This window comes from Triturus cristatus, chromosome 3_2, assembly GCF_964204655.1.
Source record: "Triturus cristatus chromosome 3_2, aTriCri1.1, whole genome shotgun sequence".
In the NCBI taxonomy this organism is placed as follows: domain Eukaryota; kingdom Metazoa; phylum Chordata; class Amphibia; order Caudata; family Salamandridae; genus Triturus; species Triturus cristatus.
Window position 1 is genome coordinate 488,527,020 of NC_140584.1, and position 18,543 is coordinate 488,545,562.

The window sequence follows — 18,543 nt, forward strand, 5'->3', positions numbered from 1 at the left end:
AGGTAAATAAATGAATAAGCATGGGACGAGAGTGTCAGAAATAACAAAACAATTTCTCTATTCCAGGTGGGAGATTTGCATTGCAACTGTTCTGAGCCATAGCTGAAACTTTTGAAAATAAACAAAACTACGAACTACTCTTAGGGATGCAGTGGTCAATTGAGTTTTGAGTGAAGTCGGTGCAAGGTCATCATTGTCACTTTCCGCACCTTGCTATGGCTCAGGTTGCAGCAAGTAAGGCTGTCTGCTATACCATGAACAGAACATAGTGACTGATATAGGTTCTGCATCTCCCCATTACTGAGAGAAGTAGCATGGTCCCACATATAAGGGGATGAGCCTTTCATCAACATGCAAAAAAGGGAGTGACAGATCAGAATTCACCATATGCCACATTTTCAAATCTAAGTATTTGTAGACCTGCTACTGAATCCCACCGAGACGTTATGTCCACTAGCTACAGAGAGCAGTTATGGGTTACCTGCCAGAGTCTCAGCTTGAAAAGTTACACTGATCAGTTTCATTAATGACAATTCATTTATGTTCAATATAGGGCCAGAATTCATTCCTACCTCATCAAACCCACACTACATATCAATATGTGCACAAACACACCTCAAATTAGTTGATAAGTAGGGGTGGGCAGTGAAGTCCACTCCGCCGGCGTTTGCTGAGTCTTGTACACTCTGCATTCCAAGCAGAGCTCAGAGTTCCGAAAAACCTCAGCGAAGTGGAGTTTTCCCTCTTGCATGGCTCACCAACATTAAGTTGGTGAGCGCGAGTGAGGAAAATCATATGCTAGACCACCTCCGGGCAAGATTTCTCAATACGGGAAGTCGCATCAGGTTGCTGCTGCTCGAATTGAGGAAGCTGCAACTCGAATGGAACATCTACTTGACAGGCAGAAAGAAGCAGTGCCCTCTTGCCCAGCGCTTGATGCCGTTCATGCTGATTTTACAGCGCGGGACAAACACTCGGCGCTAAAAATCAGTGCGAGCAGCGTGACTTACCTCACTCACTTTTTTCGGCACATCGCAGAGGTCAGCATAGCAGATCTCTGCGAACCCCTCCCTGGCCTATTGATAGGTCATTTGAGAAGTTGGTGAATTCCCTTTCTGCGTACAGTATCAGTCGCCAATAGTTTACCTGCTCCAGTTAAGTGTGCTTCCAAATCTAGCAGGGCCTGACAATTCCTCACCACTTTGTGTTAATTATTTATATTAGCGCTTAGAAAAGACAGCTGTATTGTAAATTGGTATCCGTAAACCAGACAGAGAAGTATATACCATCAGGCTCATACAGAGCCCTTGCCGCACCTGCTGTGCTATATCGACGGACAGATCCTCTGTTAACAAGTCACTTCTTCTGGATCTTTCCAGTAACAACAAATGGCCAGAGTCTGTTTCAACACTCTGTGCTTCTGATCCTGCCCAATGCCAGCTCCGTGATTTCTGTATGGTACCAGCAGAGGGAACCTGCTGGAACAATCTCCTGGACAGGCATTTCGGTATAGTAAATACAATGATTCAGACTAGCCAGAATATAAATTACTTGGTTGTTATTATTACTACTACTCAGTTGCATGTTGTATCATATTCACAAAAATTACCTGCGCGGAATTAGACATAAATTCTCTGGTAAAATAAGAATTAGCTTGGGCTTTCTGTTCCAAACTACAGCAACAGGGTCTTTCTAGCATTTGTTATTCAAAGATGATCTCCTACTGCCCCATGCTCCTCTTGTGCTGGATGTGTTAGTCCTTTGCAGATTCCTTTGGCTGCATTTGTTGGTTCAAGCTTACATTCCTCCGCCTCAGCAGAATCACGATACAGAAGCGACTGCAGATATTTAATGTACTTGATGGCAGCTCTGAGTGTCTCGACTTTGCTGAATCTCTTCTCTGAGTATTCTATTGGTAGATGATGCCTCAGCTTGGTGTAGCCTTCGTTCACACACTTGACTCTCTGCCGTTCTCTTTCATTCCTTTTCCTGATGAATGACGGCCCGTAGGAGTACTCATACCTTCTGTAGTTTGGAAAAGGCACTTGACATGGTAACATGCAAGAATTGTTATAGAATTGTTCCATGTCCGACTGGTCAGTTCCAAAGGAAAAGTTAGTCATATCTTCCAAGTAAGTGTATTGGCACTGCGGTGAAGACTCTGGGTACAGATGGAGTGCCATAGATGGGTCTACGCAGAACGGCAAACCAAACTGGTGGGTCTCATTGAAGATGGGGAACGTGTCCATTCGGGACTGGAAACTGATATCATTCATCACTAAGTTTTTACCTGCTAATAAAAAAAGAGGAACAGTATTTCAGTAAAACAGGACTATGCATACTTTACTACTGATAACTTTGTTGGCCCCCTTTCTGAGGATGCCTGGGAAACAGATGCAGTATTCCTGCTCCCAGAATTAGTGATTCTGCAGAAATCCATAATTCTAGTACACAGGAATACCATGGTATTCTGACTTTATCCTTGGTTGTCTCTTTAGAAATAGGGAATTAGCGGGTGAATCTGTTTCCACATTATATTCTCATGATATTTTGTATTTAGGGCTGTCTCCTACCTTTACATTTTAACAGTTTTTTGTTGCTGAAATGTGTGGGTTTGGGGAACATTGGAATGTGATATATTTATGTTATTCGTAATCCCGTTTTAACCAATATTCATTATTACAACAATGCTGATGCAAGCACACCACTTCAAAATAAACAATGTATGCACAATCCAAAAAATGAGTCTTCTTTTATTCCAGACTTCTTTAGATATGTGAAGTTCAAGCCAGCCAACACTTGTTTCCTTAAGCAGGTGTGGCCCAATGACTTTGTCAGGGCTAGGGAAGACACATACAAGTACTACAGTAACTCTCACTTCATCATACATATACTAAGTCATATACCTATGAACTCGTCATGGGTATGGAAGGCACATACAAGTACTACAGTAACTCTCACTTTATCATACGTATAGTAGGCCGTCTACCTATGACAGCGAAAGGGCTATGAAAGGCACATACAAGTATTACAGTAACTCTTATTGTATACTTGGTTGTGTACCTATGACCTCGTCAAGGCTAGGGAAGACATATACAAGTACTACAGTATCTCCTATTTTATCGGACATATACTAGGTGGTGTACCTATGACCTCGTCAGGGCTGGGGAAGACACATACAAGTAGTACTTTAGCTCTCCCTTCATCGTACATATACTAGGTAATGTACGTATGGCCTCGTCAGGGCTGGGTAAGACACAAGTACTACAGCAGCCCTCACTTCATGGTACGTATGCTAGGTGGTGTCATTATGAACTCATCAGGGCTAGTAAAGACACATGCAAGTACTACAGTAAATCTCACTTCATCATACGTAGACTAGGTCATGTACCTATGACCTCGTTAGGGCTGTGGAAGACACATACAAGTACTACAGCAGCTCTCACTTCATCGTACGTATACTAGGTAGTGTACCTTTGACCTCGTCAGGGCTGGGAAAGACACATACAAGTACTACAGTAACTCTCACTACATCATACGTCTGCTAGGTCATGTATATATGACTTTGTAAGGGCTATGGAAGACACATAAAAGTACTACAGTAGGACTTACTTCATTGTACGTATACTAGGTTGTGTACCCATGAACTGGTCAGGGCTGGGGAAGACACATGCAAGTACTACAGTAACTCTCACTTCATCATACGCATACTAGGTCATGTATTTATGACTTCGTCAGGGCTAGCGAAGACACATATAAGTACTACAGTAACTCTCACTTCATCATACGTATACTAGGTTGTGTACCCATGAACTCGTCAGGGCTGTAGAAGACACATACAAGTAATACAGTAGCTCTTACTTCATCGTACGTATACTAAGTTGTGTACCCATGAGTCCATGAATGTATACATGACCTAGTATACATCATACATATAGTAGGTCATGTATGTATGACTTTGTAAGGGCTAGGTTGTGTACCTAACTTTTATGGTATCCACGTTGTTACACTGGTGAGTCTTTTGACTTTATTTTAGTTGTAATGGCATTTGCCCTCAAAGGTGTTTATCTTTAAAGCCACAAGTACATGGCACAGAGCACAGTGGACACGCTAAGAACCCTGTCCTTAGGGTTATACACTTAGGTGCCAAATTATGCACATTTTACAAGCCTTGCTAAATTAATTTACTGTACACTCTACAGCATTGGTACTGTTTGAGCCCCTGCCCCTACACTGTACATACCGATACCTACATTGTCAAGCTTTGTACTGGATTAGGATTAGAGTGAGTACGTAATATTTCTTCATAACGAGCCCACCTTTCTAGTGACTTAGAGACACCTTATTTGCGCATTTTCTATATTTGACACGTCCTATGTTATCGGCCACAATGCCTGAGGGATGTTCAATTTTACCAGGCTCCTTAACTTAGAGGGGCGCTTTCCATTTGCTATCCGCGTGCACGTGCTGTGATGCACTATTAGCGGGCAGCCTAGCCGCTCGTCTGCATTAGACAGAGGAACTAGGGAGTATGTATACAGTTTCGTGTGACACCACAGTACTAAAGGGGCATGTCAACTCCTTCTTTACATATTTGATATCCCCCCCACTCAGGTATAGTGGTCTTGGTGACTAGATAACCACCTGGCCACTTACCTATTGAGGCATAACTTTGTCTAAGTACGTACGTGTGTGATGTGAGCGACACCTTACCACTTTGTGCATGTTGTCTCCCTTACTTCCCTTATTTGACACGTTACCTGTTTATTTAGTGGTCTTGGTAATGTCTTTACCTTGCAACCCACTCACAGGCATCTTACTTTCTAAACTCCACGTGAAGGGCCAGCACGAGGCTAAACTCACGCTCTATAATATACCTGTTACTGCTGTATATAGGATATAATTTTCCATAATACAATACAGAGATGGTTAAATATTTTCATTAGAATATGCACTTAACTCTTAAGTACACTTATTTACCATAGGTGCGGCACGCCAGCACTGGCGCATGTACTTAATTAACACAATTCATACCTTATAGTGCGTTTGTCTGATTTAGGGTACCCATTTGGCCAGTACATTTGGATTAACTTCCACCTGCCCTGTTCCTGTACTGTAATAATTGGGTTACCTTGTTTAACGAGAAGTTTTGTCGCAGGTACAGCGAGACTGTGGAACTCACTCCCCCTGGCACTCAAGATGGAAAGCAATCTCTTGGCGTTCCGCAAACTCCTAAAAACCAAACTCTTTAACAACTAGCCTGACTGCACCAATCCGTCATCCCCTCTAGTTTTAGCCATCACTGCAGAGACGCCGCACCTAGGCATCCTCGGGTATAAGCGCACGTTACAAATTTAAATTTAATTTCATTTCACAGTAATGAAAATGAAAAACAAAGGCGCAGATTGATTAAGTTATGCGTGGGCACACGCACTGTGGGTGCTCAGTTTTGCTCTGTGCTTACAGGCCTTTATCATAGTGATTACATCAACTCAGTGTTTTGTGTCGCTTTCACCACAAGTGCCCACGAAAAACTGTAGTAATAACTCCTCAAGATTTCCAAACTTTGATTTACATGTGCGTTAATGTAAACAAATATCCTAATTCTACAGATAGTTGCTTTGCATTCAAGAAATGTCTTAAACTGGGGGTATGATCCTTCCGACATGCTGAGGAAACGTACTTTCAGTTAAGGTACCTTATTATTCTGTTACTCGTCAACCTTGTGTCCATTCCGGGTCTTTTCTCTTACAGGTGATGACATTGATCTTGCTAGATCAAACACACTCATAACTGTGTTATTAACAAAACTATGACTAATGGTGTGACTTTTTAACATTTACATACACGGAGATGTTTGAAAGTATGACGTGAAATTGTGCAAAGATGGCACAACATGTTTGATTTTTTTTTTTTAACATACTTTATTGATTACCTTGACATTCTGTCCAATGCAGTGAATCATACAGAGACGGTCTTTTGTATTTGTAATAGGTACAGCATATATGTTGAGGCAAATTCCATATATTTTTCGCTCTATTCGAGAAGAAACGAAGGGCAAATGATCTCTAATGACACCGTGAGTACTGAAACATTGTAGTCACAGCAAAGAAATTGACAACAGAAAGTCCTTACATTTCCAATTAACGAGAATAACTTATTCAACCATGTCCCCTCCCTCCCTAACCCAACCAACCCCGACTCCTGGTCAGTCGATATTTAACTTCCATAATAATCAAAGGAGGATGCTAGTGGTGTAGCTCTGGGAGGTCTGCAGTGGGCACAACATGTTTGATAAAAATAGTTTTGTTTAGCTGCAACACTTAACATGCTGAAAGCTGAAAGCATGAAATTCTATGAAGCACTTTTACAAAGTTATGGGAGAGAGACATGAATAAATATGCATTAGACTCATGCACGTAGAAATATGAAATAATAATAATAGAAAACACTTACAGAAGATGTTTCATGATTTTTTTCCCGTTTTCATAACAAGAGAAAATAAAGAATCTTTTTAATAGTTTGTTATTGAAAAATAGATTATACTTATAGACATAATTAGGATAATGAATCCTTATTTCTTATTTTTTTATGTGAATCTTTCTTTTTCTAAAATATTAATGCGTGTGTTTTTATTTCCTCAGAAAATATGAATTATGTTTTCTCCAAGAAGGTCTCAAACACTGCTAGAGTTATTTTTCTTTTCCTGACATAGGCCACATAAGAATGTCATTTGTCCTTGATTATTTCTAAAAAGCTTGATTTATTTGTTTAGTTGGTGTAAGTGTAACACTAGGTTTTCCTCTTACTATGATTATAGTATTTCGTTCTATGAATAATTGTGTCAACTAATGTTGCAAGCTGATGTGGAAGTGCAAGTGAGGACATGGAAAAGAATACAATAAGGGCCAGATGTACGACAATTGCATTTTGCGACTTGCAATTGGCGAGTTGCAAAATGCAATGTACAACAGTGTCTCAGACACTGTTTGCGATTCCCAATTGGGTCGCAAATTTCATGCCTCATCAATATTGATGAGACAAGCGCAATTTGCGACCCCATTGGGAATGGCTAGCACTCCCCGGGATGGTGGCCTGCTGGAGTCAGCAGACCACCATGTTTAGGACTTCTTTTTAAATAAAGCAGGTCTTTTTTTAAATCAGCCCGTTTTCCTTAAAGGAAAACGGGATTCATTTAAAAAACAAAAATGGAACTTTTCAGTTTAATTTTTTAAGGGCAGGCAGTGGTCCCTGGGACCACTGCCTGCTCTTAAAAAATATTTACGCACCCATTCCCAAAGGGGAAGGGGTCCCCTGTGGAGCCCTTCCCATTGGTGTGTGGTTTACCACCTACTTGAAGTAGGTGTTAAACTGAGAGTGTGCAAAACAACAGTACATGGCATGGAGCGACTCGCTATTAGGAAGGGACTCCCCTTCCTAATAGCGAGAGTCGCAAATGCTATTTTGTGAGTCAGTGACTCGCAAAATAGCATTTGTACATGCCTGGAACCTTTTTTGCGGTCACAAACGGGCCGATCACCCGTTTGCGGCCTTAAACAAGGATTGTACATCTGGCCCTAGGTTCTTCCTGCTTCTGAAGGGGATGATGACATCCATTTAGGCAAAGAACCTTTACGAAGAAATTTTGATGAACTGACTGAGACGATGATCACCTCATCAACTGGACCAATCAAATTTCTTGAAACTATGAAATTGTAACTTTAGGAGGATTGAACTTTTTTGCATTTGGGTATAATTATTACTGTGAGAAAAGAACTTGGCAGTAGCTGTTTCTATGAGAAGAGAGCCTTTGCTGCTGTACTCTCTACGCTTATCTGGCTGGCTAATATCCATGCAAATCCTGTGTGAGACTATCTTGATTTACTTCGCACTTCACCGGCTGGTGATGTTGCTTAAGCTATACCTTTTCCGCCGAAGGATTAGTTATCTCTGACGATTGCACTCTGATTCTAGGTTCATATGAAATACTGAATTGCATACTGATATTGCAATGAAATATTTCTCTTGTCTCTCTCTCACGCTCCCCTCAATGCTGTTATTGATTATTTGATGTATTTGTAATGAACTGTATTTTTATTGTGTATTTACCTGTAAAAACGAAATAACACAGAATTTATGATTCTTATGTACGTGTGAATTTCACCATTCATATTTTGAAACAATAGATAAAAGTGAATTGATAAGTATTTCAGAGTTTGTCTTTATTAGTGAATATTTAGACATAATGTATAATGAGATTACAATTGTTGGATAGGCTTTTCCTTCATTATAGGTCCTCTTGAGGGAGATATTATCTGTCTCTTATTATCGAGTTCCTATTAGCTCTACCAAAGATCTATCAGAGGACCTGATGTATGTAAGTGGTTATTGAGTTTCCATGGGCCTGCCTGAACTTTGGTTATAGTGGAAGAATCCTATTTTTGATATAGTAGGGTTAATGTGTATGATTATAAAATTTACTCTGCTTCCGCTGCAGCACAGGTCATTGTAATTGGGGGCCAGATTTATCAAACTATGACGCAGTGCAGTGTAATGCAGCACGACAACTTGCTGCGCTGCACTGCATCAAATCGAAAGGGCAGGAATGTATCATATCTATCAAGATATAGAACATTCCTGCTCTCTTCTTGTGTTTGGCGCACTCTGGGCAGCCTAGCGCCAATGCTGGCACCCTTGAGTCATGGTGCAGGCATGCCTGCGTTGCAGGCGGAATTATTCTGTGCAGATTGGCATACTTTTCTGCACAAAAACAATCCCTAGAGACGTTTTCCTCTTTCTAAGTGTGCTGCAGAACTCAGCACAGTTAGAAAGAGGAAACAACGAGGAGAAATGAAGATATTTCTCCTTGTTGCACCTCTATCGAGAAGATTTTGGCGCATTCCCGGGTTTACCAGTCTTGGTAAATCCTGGAATGTACGCAAATCCATGGGTGGATGCGTAGAAACACCCACACTTCACCCATGGAACACCTTCCCAGAACAGAGCAACGCAAGCCAGCCACTTGCGCTGCTTGGCGTTACTCCAGACTACCAAGCAACGCAGCACCATGCAAGGTAACCTTGCGTTGCTTGTAAAATCAGACTTAAGGATTGTATTGCCCTTGTGACACCCTGCATGACAGAAGGGCAGCATAATTCAGTGGTAAATCTGGCCCTTGGTCTGATTTGCTCCACCAGAGTGAACCAAGATGAAAACTAGCCAAAACATTACTTTGTTAATTGAAAAGGCATTAATTGGAGTCACAGTGTCATTGGCGATAGAGAGTCACCTTTTTCTACAACTTGGGAAACTTCTTATATATATAGGTATATTTGAAAGTGCACACAAGGACCTACAGGCCAATCTAGTTTATCCATGTGCACACCTGCTGCAACACTATAGACTTTTTTCAGCCTCTAGTTCACTTATTGTGCACATGTGCTACTCACATATGTCTTTGAAGAGGATGCAGTGACTTCAGATTGCAATAATTGTGATCCAGCAAGAGGGACATGTATGGTCATCCATGCCAGCAGCACATTTTATGATATTATTACATAAATGACCATGTTAAGTGTAGGCATACAACACTTTAGTTTTTAAACATAACAGGTGCATATCCGACTCATATCCACAGTTGTCCCATCATACAACAATATAGCGCCTCGTTTCACAAAAGGTCAAGAAAAACCTTTAATGTGGCATCTACATTTGGGTAGAACCCTCTCCTTTGGAATTTGGGAAGATTATCCCATCTGGCCATGAAGTACGTGATAATTGGTTTGTTGGTTTGGATCACTGTATGAAATTACTTACATTTTATCATAAAGAGCCCTGATGAAGTTCAAATTCATTGTTTCTGACTGCTTTGATTAAATAAAATAAAGGAATCCAATAAAACAAAATGTCAAGATGTTCAGAATTATGGACTCTTTAATGGCTGGTTGCACCATTCCACATTGTGTGTCTCTACATGTTTTCTGCTGAAGCAGCAGTACCAATCAATGGCTGGTACTGAGGAAGGAGTGCACCAAATTTTTATTTACGGAACTATGTGGGAGGTGCGGTTTGGAGTGTCCGCCGTTGCTCTTGATCTCTTTATATCCTATTTGGAACATTGGCTTAAGACTGACGTTCCAAACCACCTTACCTCTTTTTTTGTTCTGGAACGAGCCGACCAACCACTGGCACCTGGTCGCTCACCCTGTCTAGTGGTGGCTAAGTTGCTTCATTATAGGGACAGGGCCACTATTCTTCAATGAGCATGAACAGCAGTCCCTTTTGTGGTGGACACCGGGAAGGTGTCCATACTTTCAGATTTTACAGCTGCAGTACAGGCTCAGCGGATTTATTTCCTGGAAGTCAAACAAGCCCTCCACGAGGACGGACTGCAGTATTCCTTGATGTTCCCTACCATGATCAGAATCATCCTGGGTGGTGCTACCCACTTTTTGTGATGACCCGAGAGTGGCCTGGGAAGGGCTGAAAGCCTAGAAGGCCAGGTTGACACATCCCAGACCTAGTTCCAGGACGAGGCCAACTAGACAGAGGCCCAGGAAACAAACCTGTGGTGTGTCTGGTAGTAGACTCTCAAAGAAGCCATCTCCCTCCTAGACGGAGCAGGAATGCATTGCAGCACTAATCGCAGTGGTCGAGATCACACAGACTCAAGGAACTGATGCCGACACTGGCACCCTGTCAGAGCACAGAACTGTGGAATCGGACACCTCCTTGCTTAATGATGAACATCTGCCTACAATGATCCCCCAATCCGTATATGAATAGATCTGATGGGCCGCCACTGGTGTCTCCCTGCCCGGTGGCTCTACCCTTGGGGCTGCCGATTGACATAGGAGGAGGGGGGCCGGATGCCCCAGAGGGGGGGTTCCGGACCATTGGGGCTTGTCATGGTTTGTTCGTGCTGCTTGGGAGGGTCACCCCGGCCAGTAGGACCACAGATGACTAAGTGCTCGCTGTCCGATGTGCCAGGATACAAGATGAGAATTGGGCTGACACAGCTTGATGAAACTCTTTCTACTTACTCTATCCCAACCTGATTAGCCTCTAACAGGTGCCGGGAGGTGGTGTTCTACTAACTATGTTTTAACTTTTCTGGTGTGGGCGGCTGCCCATTGCTGGATTGCTCTGGGGTTAGGGAGTTTGTTGTTGGGGGTTTAATTGCTTGTCTATGGAGTTGTGCTGCGGAATGTTTCTGGGGGGACCGGTTGGGGTGGGGGGGGGGGGGTAGGAGAGCACGTGTGAATGCTTGTCTGGCTTGACAGTATGTCGGATCCAAGATTTACCTTGACCTTCATGTCTTGGAACATAAGGGGGATGGGTTCAGCTGCAAAGGGCCAGGTGGCTATGTTGCATGGGACACACCTCATAGGGGAGGAGGTTGGCCGTCTGAAGCCCAGATGGAGAGGACAGTTGTATTCACCTCATATTCTGCTTATGGCAGGGGGGCCCTTATATAGATACGGGCAGGTACACCTTTTGCTCTCATTCATTCCACCATTGACAAGGTTCGGCGGTATGTGTTGATTAAGGGTAAATTATTGGTTAAAGATGTTACTCTGGGAAATGTGTATGCCCCGAACAAGGATCAGGTGGCTTTCCTTCAGGCACTATTAGCCCCACTGGCTACTTTCATAGTGGATGATATCTTATTGGGAGTGGACGTCACACTAGACCACTCTACTCTCCCCTTCCCAGGAGCGGTAGGACATAGAACCTCTGAAGGCCTTCGGGACTGGTTGGGTCACTGGGGATTGGTGGATGGTTGGAGAGTACACCATGACTAGACACGTGATTGCACATACTACTCTCACCTTTACCACATACATACCAGGCTGGATATGTTTGTCTGCCTCAACAGGCTTAGCCAATATGTCACTCACATAGAATATCTGGGGCGCACACTGTCCAGCCATAGCCCACAGCTCTTTGGGTTCCGTCCAGTTGAACAATGCTCAGAGGTCCCAAAGTGGCATCTTAACCCCTTGTCTCTAGAGAATGTGTGCTTCAGAGACTTACCAGGTGCTGCTGTGACTGACTACTTTACTCATAATCAGGGTTCCGCGTCATCCAGCCCCCTGAAGTGGGAGGCATTTAAGGTGTTGGTTCAAGGCCATTGTTTGTGATAGTGAGTGGGAGCGTGGAAGAATCTGCATGGGGAGCTCCTGTTGTTGGATGGGGAATGCCACAGCCTGGATACTGCTTTGGGGGTGAATGCAGAGATGCAGGCATGGCTCCGGGAAGCCAAGGGACTGTATAGCATGATCATTGAGTGCCTGCACTGCCATGACAATAGGGAGTATTGAGGACAATGGGCACATGATGAGGAGGGTAGACTGAGCAAGATTTTGAGTTGGCTGATCAGGCCCAAATCTCACTGAGAACCTATTAATCAGAGTTTTGGCGGGAATGGAATGCAACTCTACTCCCCCAGAGCAATCAATATGGCATTTCAGAAATATTATGAGGCATTATATAAGCGTCCTGAGCCCTTTTTGGGGAGGTCCCTGACCACCTTTGTGCATCACCCTTCCCCGCATATACTGGATGCCAGAGCTCGGTAGGGCCTGGGTGGCCCAGTAATGACTCCGGAAATCAGAGCTGCCATCAAAGTAATGAGCTCCAGGAAAACTCTTGGCCCAGATTGCCTACCTGCGAAGTGTTATGCCGCTTTTGTGGGGACATTAGTTATGCAACTAAAGGCACTGTATGCTGCGTGCCCATGGCTGGGCAGTCTGCCGGACTTCACTCGAGATGCGGTGGTTGTTCCACTCCCTAAATCCAGGGTAGCGGGGGCCCATGCCCCAAGTTCTACCCCTTATCCATGCTGAACATGGATATTAAAAACCTTAGTAAGGTTCTGGACTACTAGCACATATGCCGGCATTGGTACATAGCGACCAAAATGGCTTCATCCCGATCAGAGCACTTCTTTGAACCATCAGAGTCTCTTTCATATTCTCTATCTCCCTGCTGTTTTACTGAGTCCGCATTCTACCATCATGCTGGTGGATCTTGAAAAAGCTTTTGACTCAATAGAATGGAAGTTTCTTTTTGAGGTCATGCGTAATATGGGTTTGAGTGAAAGCTGGGTCAACTGTTGTATTCAACCCCACTGCATGGGTCAAAACGGGGAAAGTAATCTCGGCGCAATATAAGGTCTACAGGGGTACTAGGCAGGGGTGCCTGCTATTTCCTCTCCTGTTTGCCCTGGCAATTGAGCCGCTGGTGGAACTTTTCCAACAGAAGGGGGCAGGCTTTGGGATGATGGTGGAAAGTAGAGGGCATATAATATCTTTATATACAGATGACTTACTGGTTTACTTTGGTGACGGACTGATAGGAGACGCAAATGTGCTGACTCTACTGGACGAATTTGCGATGCTGTCGTGCTCTTGTCTTAAAGACCTGTCTATTCCCCATTTCTTCAGGGGCTTAGAGGCCTGGGAACATCCTACGGGGTCTAACATGGTTGCCGACGACTTTCCAGTATTTAGGGATTCGAGTTTTCTACTCTCTGGACAACCTATGGGAGGGTAACTCGGGCAATGCTATTCAATCACTTAAATCATGTGTCCCCTTCAGGCGGTCATTGAAGTTGCCCCTCATGGCCCGGATCTTGGTATCCAAAATGGCCATGTTGTATTTTTTTTTTACTAACCTGCCAGTGAAGGTGCCTGGTTCCTGGTTTATACAACTGGACACTCTTCTTACAGAGCTGATATGGGATGGTGGCCGCCATAGGGTTTCTCTAGAGGTCCTCAGGCGCCCCTCAGACTAAGGGGATTTGGGGGGCTGACTGACCACCAAGGTTCTCTGGTGGCAAATCTGCTCTGTAGTTAAGTGGAGATCCTGCAGCCGGCTGTCCTTCTGACAGTGGTGATGAAATGTTGGAGGAGGTGCCTGCTGAGGACAGCAGGTACTCCCATTTTTTTGCCGGCACTATCATTAGTGGGACTCCCACACAAAGATCCCCACTCTTTTTTCATAGAGGCACAGTTGGCTTTTTGGACGGACACTGGGTTAGTAATGTTGGGAATTGCTACCAGATTGGTACACTGCTCCTTCTGGATGATTTAGAGGTGCCCTATGACTTACCCCTGTGGAAACGTGTAATATTTTACATTAGCATAAGCAACAGCCATTTTGGCTGTGGTGTCCATTTAATTTCCTTCGTAATTCTTTTGTCCTCTGCTGTTCGCCTTTACACTCTGCTTGTGTCATCTATTTTAGTTGACCTCTTTTGACATGGCTCAGCAATGTACATGCTGGGGGATTTGTAGCTGCCGGTGCACCTGGTCTTAGATGTTATCTGTTGACTATTTACTGCCGCCATAAGCATTCTTGCTCCCCCCTCCTTATTTGCGTGGTCATCCATCTGCCCTTGTTTGCTGATAGCTATTTCTAAACTTGTTCTTTCCATTTCTGTCCATATGCTTACATTGCAACAAAGCTGTATATAAGGACAACGGTTTGTGAGTTCAGTGTACCTCCTCCTACAACACTTGAGAGTGTTGTGTGGACGTGGTCCTGCTCATGAGTGATTAATAAACGTATTGTTTTACTTCAACTCCAGTGCTGATCTCTCTTTTTGTTAGTCTTTGGACCCGTGGATGTGAGGGTGACCCTGCACCAGTGTGCTCAATTTTGGGTACATTTCCACACTTCTAGGTCAGTTATTAACGTATGAAGCCCCCACATGCACTTTTGGGGACCTATACGCATGCAGTGTTATAGCTACTGGTGTCTATGGGCTCGGCAAGCCACCTGGTGAAATGGTTTTACAGGATAATGTCGGGTATGGCTTGAAAACCGTTGGTGGCCATCAGGGGCATGTGAGACATGCTGCTGGGGCGCAAAAGTACTCATTCCGAGTGGTGTAAAATCCTGGCATATCCCAAGAGGATTTCTCGAAATATGAGGTTAAAGTACATGCAGTTTAATTCTGTCCATATGACATACCTGACTTCCCACAGACTCCAGGTAATTTAATGAGGGGAACCTCAAACTGCCCCGGATGTGCCCTTCTGGATGCAGATTTTAGGCATATGGCCTCTAGCAGCCGGGACCCAGGGAGCCGCAGTAGGTTAAAAGCAAGAACCGCCAACAGACCCAAAGTGGGACCAGAGGCAGTTCCTCTCCCGAGCCTTTGATCGGCTGCCTAACACTACTACTTAGTGTACCGCAATTTCGCTTGTTTGGCGTCGTCCAAACACTCCTATTTTTCCCAACACACCTTAGCGAGTGTGTTGTGGCCATTTTTCACACATGGCATAATTTTGTCATTCACTTTTTCACCCCTTTCACCTGTTCCTGATGGAAGCCCCTCATACCTTTACATGTGGGCTGAAACATGTTGACCTAAGCCGACAACTAAGAGACTAATTACTCCACTAGTTGTCTTTCGTCATTTTTAACATACCCTGGGCCACCACGAATAAAATTCCCATGGTCAGGATTCCCAGAGGTATTTTAACACACACTTCACTTCATCACACCACTGCACCACACCTGCTCCGCTGTAATCAGGCGTCGTAGCACAACCGGGCGGCATTCAGCCACCTGGTTGGGACCCCGATGATGAAGCATGACACCAACTAGGTTGGTGTGTGAATGGTCTATTAAAAGAATCTAAGGATCCCTTGGCACTGTAAATCAACTAGAGTGAGTCCAATCCCTACTCAGGGATGGAGACGTCCACATTGTTTACTTGACTATTCACTGCCGCCATAAGCATTCCTGCTCCCCCCTCCTTATTTGCTGACCAAGTGGTCATCCATCTGCCCTTGTTTGCTGATGGCTATTTCTAACCTTGTTCTTTCCATTTCTGTCCATATGCTGACATTGCAACAAAGCTGTATATAAGGACGACGGTTTGTGAGTTCAGTGTACCTCCTCCTACAACACTTGAGAGTGTTGTGTGGATGTGGTCCCGCTCATGAGTGATTAATAAACTTGTTGTTTTACTTCAACTCCAGTGCTGATCTCTCTTTTTGTTAGTCTTTGGACCCGTGGACGAGAGGGTGACCCTGTACCAGTGTGCTCACTTTTAGGTACATTTCCACAGTTGATACCCAGCACGTGGGGCCCCATCGGAGACGCGGCCGTCCGAAGGAGTGGTCTCGACAAAGGATCGAAATATTACTGAGGATGCGCACTGCATGAGGACACCCTTGTCTTTGCAGGCCGACGTGACTTTTCCGGTTTTCCTGATTTGACCCTCCGGGTGGTGGCTGGTCTCGACTGGGGCTTTCTTTGACGTATTTTGCAGTGACCATTAGGTCGACCAGAGATCGGCAGGTGGGAGTTGGAGACTTCTGTTTGGTCAGGTCGCTGAAGCGGCACTCTTGATTTGCTTGGTTTGGATTTTGGTTTGGTCTTGGTATTGATTCTTTGCAAAGACTGAAGGCAGGTAATGTGGATATTTTTCTCCTTTTGAAATATTTGTTTGGAGTAGTAATATTTTACATATACTTGTGAAAACATGCCTGTTCTCAGCACACTCCGTAAGTGGTGTTGCTGCTCTTGTGGTACCAAGAATGCTTTAGAGCAAAGTCAGCCGGCTCCTCCGGAAGGGACCCCAAATAGAGAAATGTATATCAAATATGGTATTTGTCCCCTAATGTATGGTTCATTGTGGAACAAATACACAAAGAAAGAGTCCGATCAACAATGGACAGTAAATGGGTCATTCGATTTTAAGAAGGTTCAGTATGTAGAACAGTGTTTATTCAAAAGAAAGAGTAGACAGGATATGTTTGATTGTGTGCATATGTGGGATAAGGAAGTGCGAGAGAGATCGAAGAGAGCGGAAGCTATAGCAGAAAAAGAGCAGTGAAAGACGATATATCAAAAAGCGGTGGAATTAAAAGATAAAGAAATGAAGGAAAGAATAGAAAAGGAAGATAGAAAACGTCGATTAGAGGTAAATGGCCAGTATCCTATTAGGCGCCCTATCTATCAACTACTTAATACGCCTCAGGATGATTGCATCCTATTAGAACGACCCCCACCCCGTATGAATTCCCCACTCCCAGTGCCCATGAGGATGAGGCTTCTGATGAGGAGCATTCTTCTTCCGAGGATAAAGATAAAGACAATCAAGGTGGGCGACAGACTCACTCTACTTTGACTAAAGCAGAAAAAGATACATTAAAAACTGCTGCTAAAGAGGAAGCTCGTTAGACTACTACAGCGACGATCCTCATAAATATGGTTCAACCTTGGAAAGATATTGACCAGATATATATATATATATATATATATATATATATATATATATATATAAAATTCTGTTGGGAGGTAATATATGGTTGGCGGCATATTTCTGACGAAACAGAACAAGCTGATCTGAACGTTGATTGTAAGCGGTTAGTAGATGGGACTTACCTTTTTTCAGATACACCTGATACGATTAGACGAATAGTTAAATTACTAGATGAAACATTGCGTTTACGAAAAGAGCAAGAATTAGCTAGAAAAAATTAAGTTGTAGAAACAGTTCAATCTCAGACAAAGAAAGTAGATGCTTTGGTGGATGCGAACAATCCCAGTAGTAGTGAAGTTGCTATGAAACCAATGTGTGAAGTTGCACCCCTGTATGTTCCCCCGAAGTGTGCGGGAACAAATGGTGATAAAACTTCAGATGATGCAAAGGGATATTTGATATATTATTGGGTTTATACTCCTTGGAGCAGAGCAGCTGTTATGGCTCCGAAGGCTGCTTTGCCCGACCCTCGGAAAAATCCCGCCGCCTTCTATGAGGAGGTGGAAGGAGCTAGCAGCTCCTGCATTATGACCTTGCTAGATATTGATATGTTCTTCTGGCTTATTTTGCCCCCTGCTATGTGGAGAACAATACATAAAATAGATGACAATGTGCATTTGGTGATACCTGGGAACATTTAGAAGAAATAGATGCGGACAGGGAGCCTGTGCAGAAAACTCAGAAGGAGATGTTAGATCTTCCAAAAGCTATTGTGACTAAGTTGAAGACTATCATACCTCCCAAGAAAATAGATTGGACTATGTTAGCATCTTGTAAACAGAAGAAAGATGAGTCAGTTTCTGATTTCTTTTCTAGATTTGAGGAGACATTCCATGATTTTAGTGGCCAGTCATTGGCCGATGATACGGGTAAGCATTTGTTTGTAGACAAATTTGTCGCTAATAGGTTACCGGAAATAGCTAATCGCCTTAGAGTTCTTGGACCATGTCTTTCCCAGTTTCCCTTTTGGCCATGGTCCAATATTATGAGCGACAGGAACAGAAAGCAAAAGGTAGGGAGGATAAGAAGGTTAAAGACTTAAAGGCAAAAGTTATGTTGACCCAAGTATAAGGTCCACCTTTTAGGGGAGGTGGAAGAGGCGGACGTGCAATGTATACACCCGGAGCGCTCCCTCTTCCTCGAGCAAATTTGTCCGCTGATCAGTGTGCCTACTGTAAAGAGACTTGGCATTGGCGTTCTGAGTGCCCTCTTTTGCAAGGTCAGCAGTACCAGCGGTTAAGGGGAAGTATGAGAGGACG

The 18,543-nt window shown here is 43.7% G+C and overlaps 1 protein-coding gene across 1 annotated transcript in view; it reads right to left on the minus strand.

Annotated features, from left to right (window-relative positions):
• Positions 1-1,706: 1,706 nt before the first annotated feature.
• Positions 1,707-18,543, minus strand: part of ASCL3 (achaete-scute family bHLH transcription factor 3) — a 67,943-nt gene continuing 51,106 nt past the window's right edge. Inside the window, exon 2 of the mRNA XM_085647056.1 lies at positions 1,707-2,290. Coding sequence (XP_085503182.1) covers positions 1,707-2,290 — 584 coding nt within the window. The remainder of the gene's footprint in view (positions 2,291-18,543) is intronic.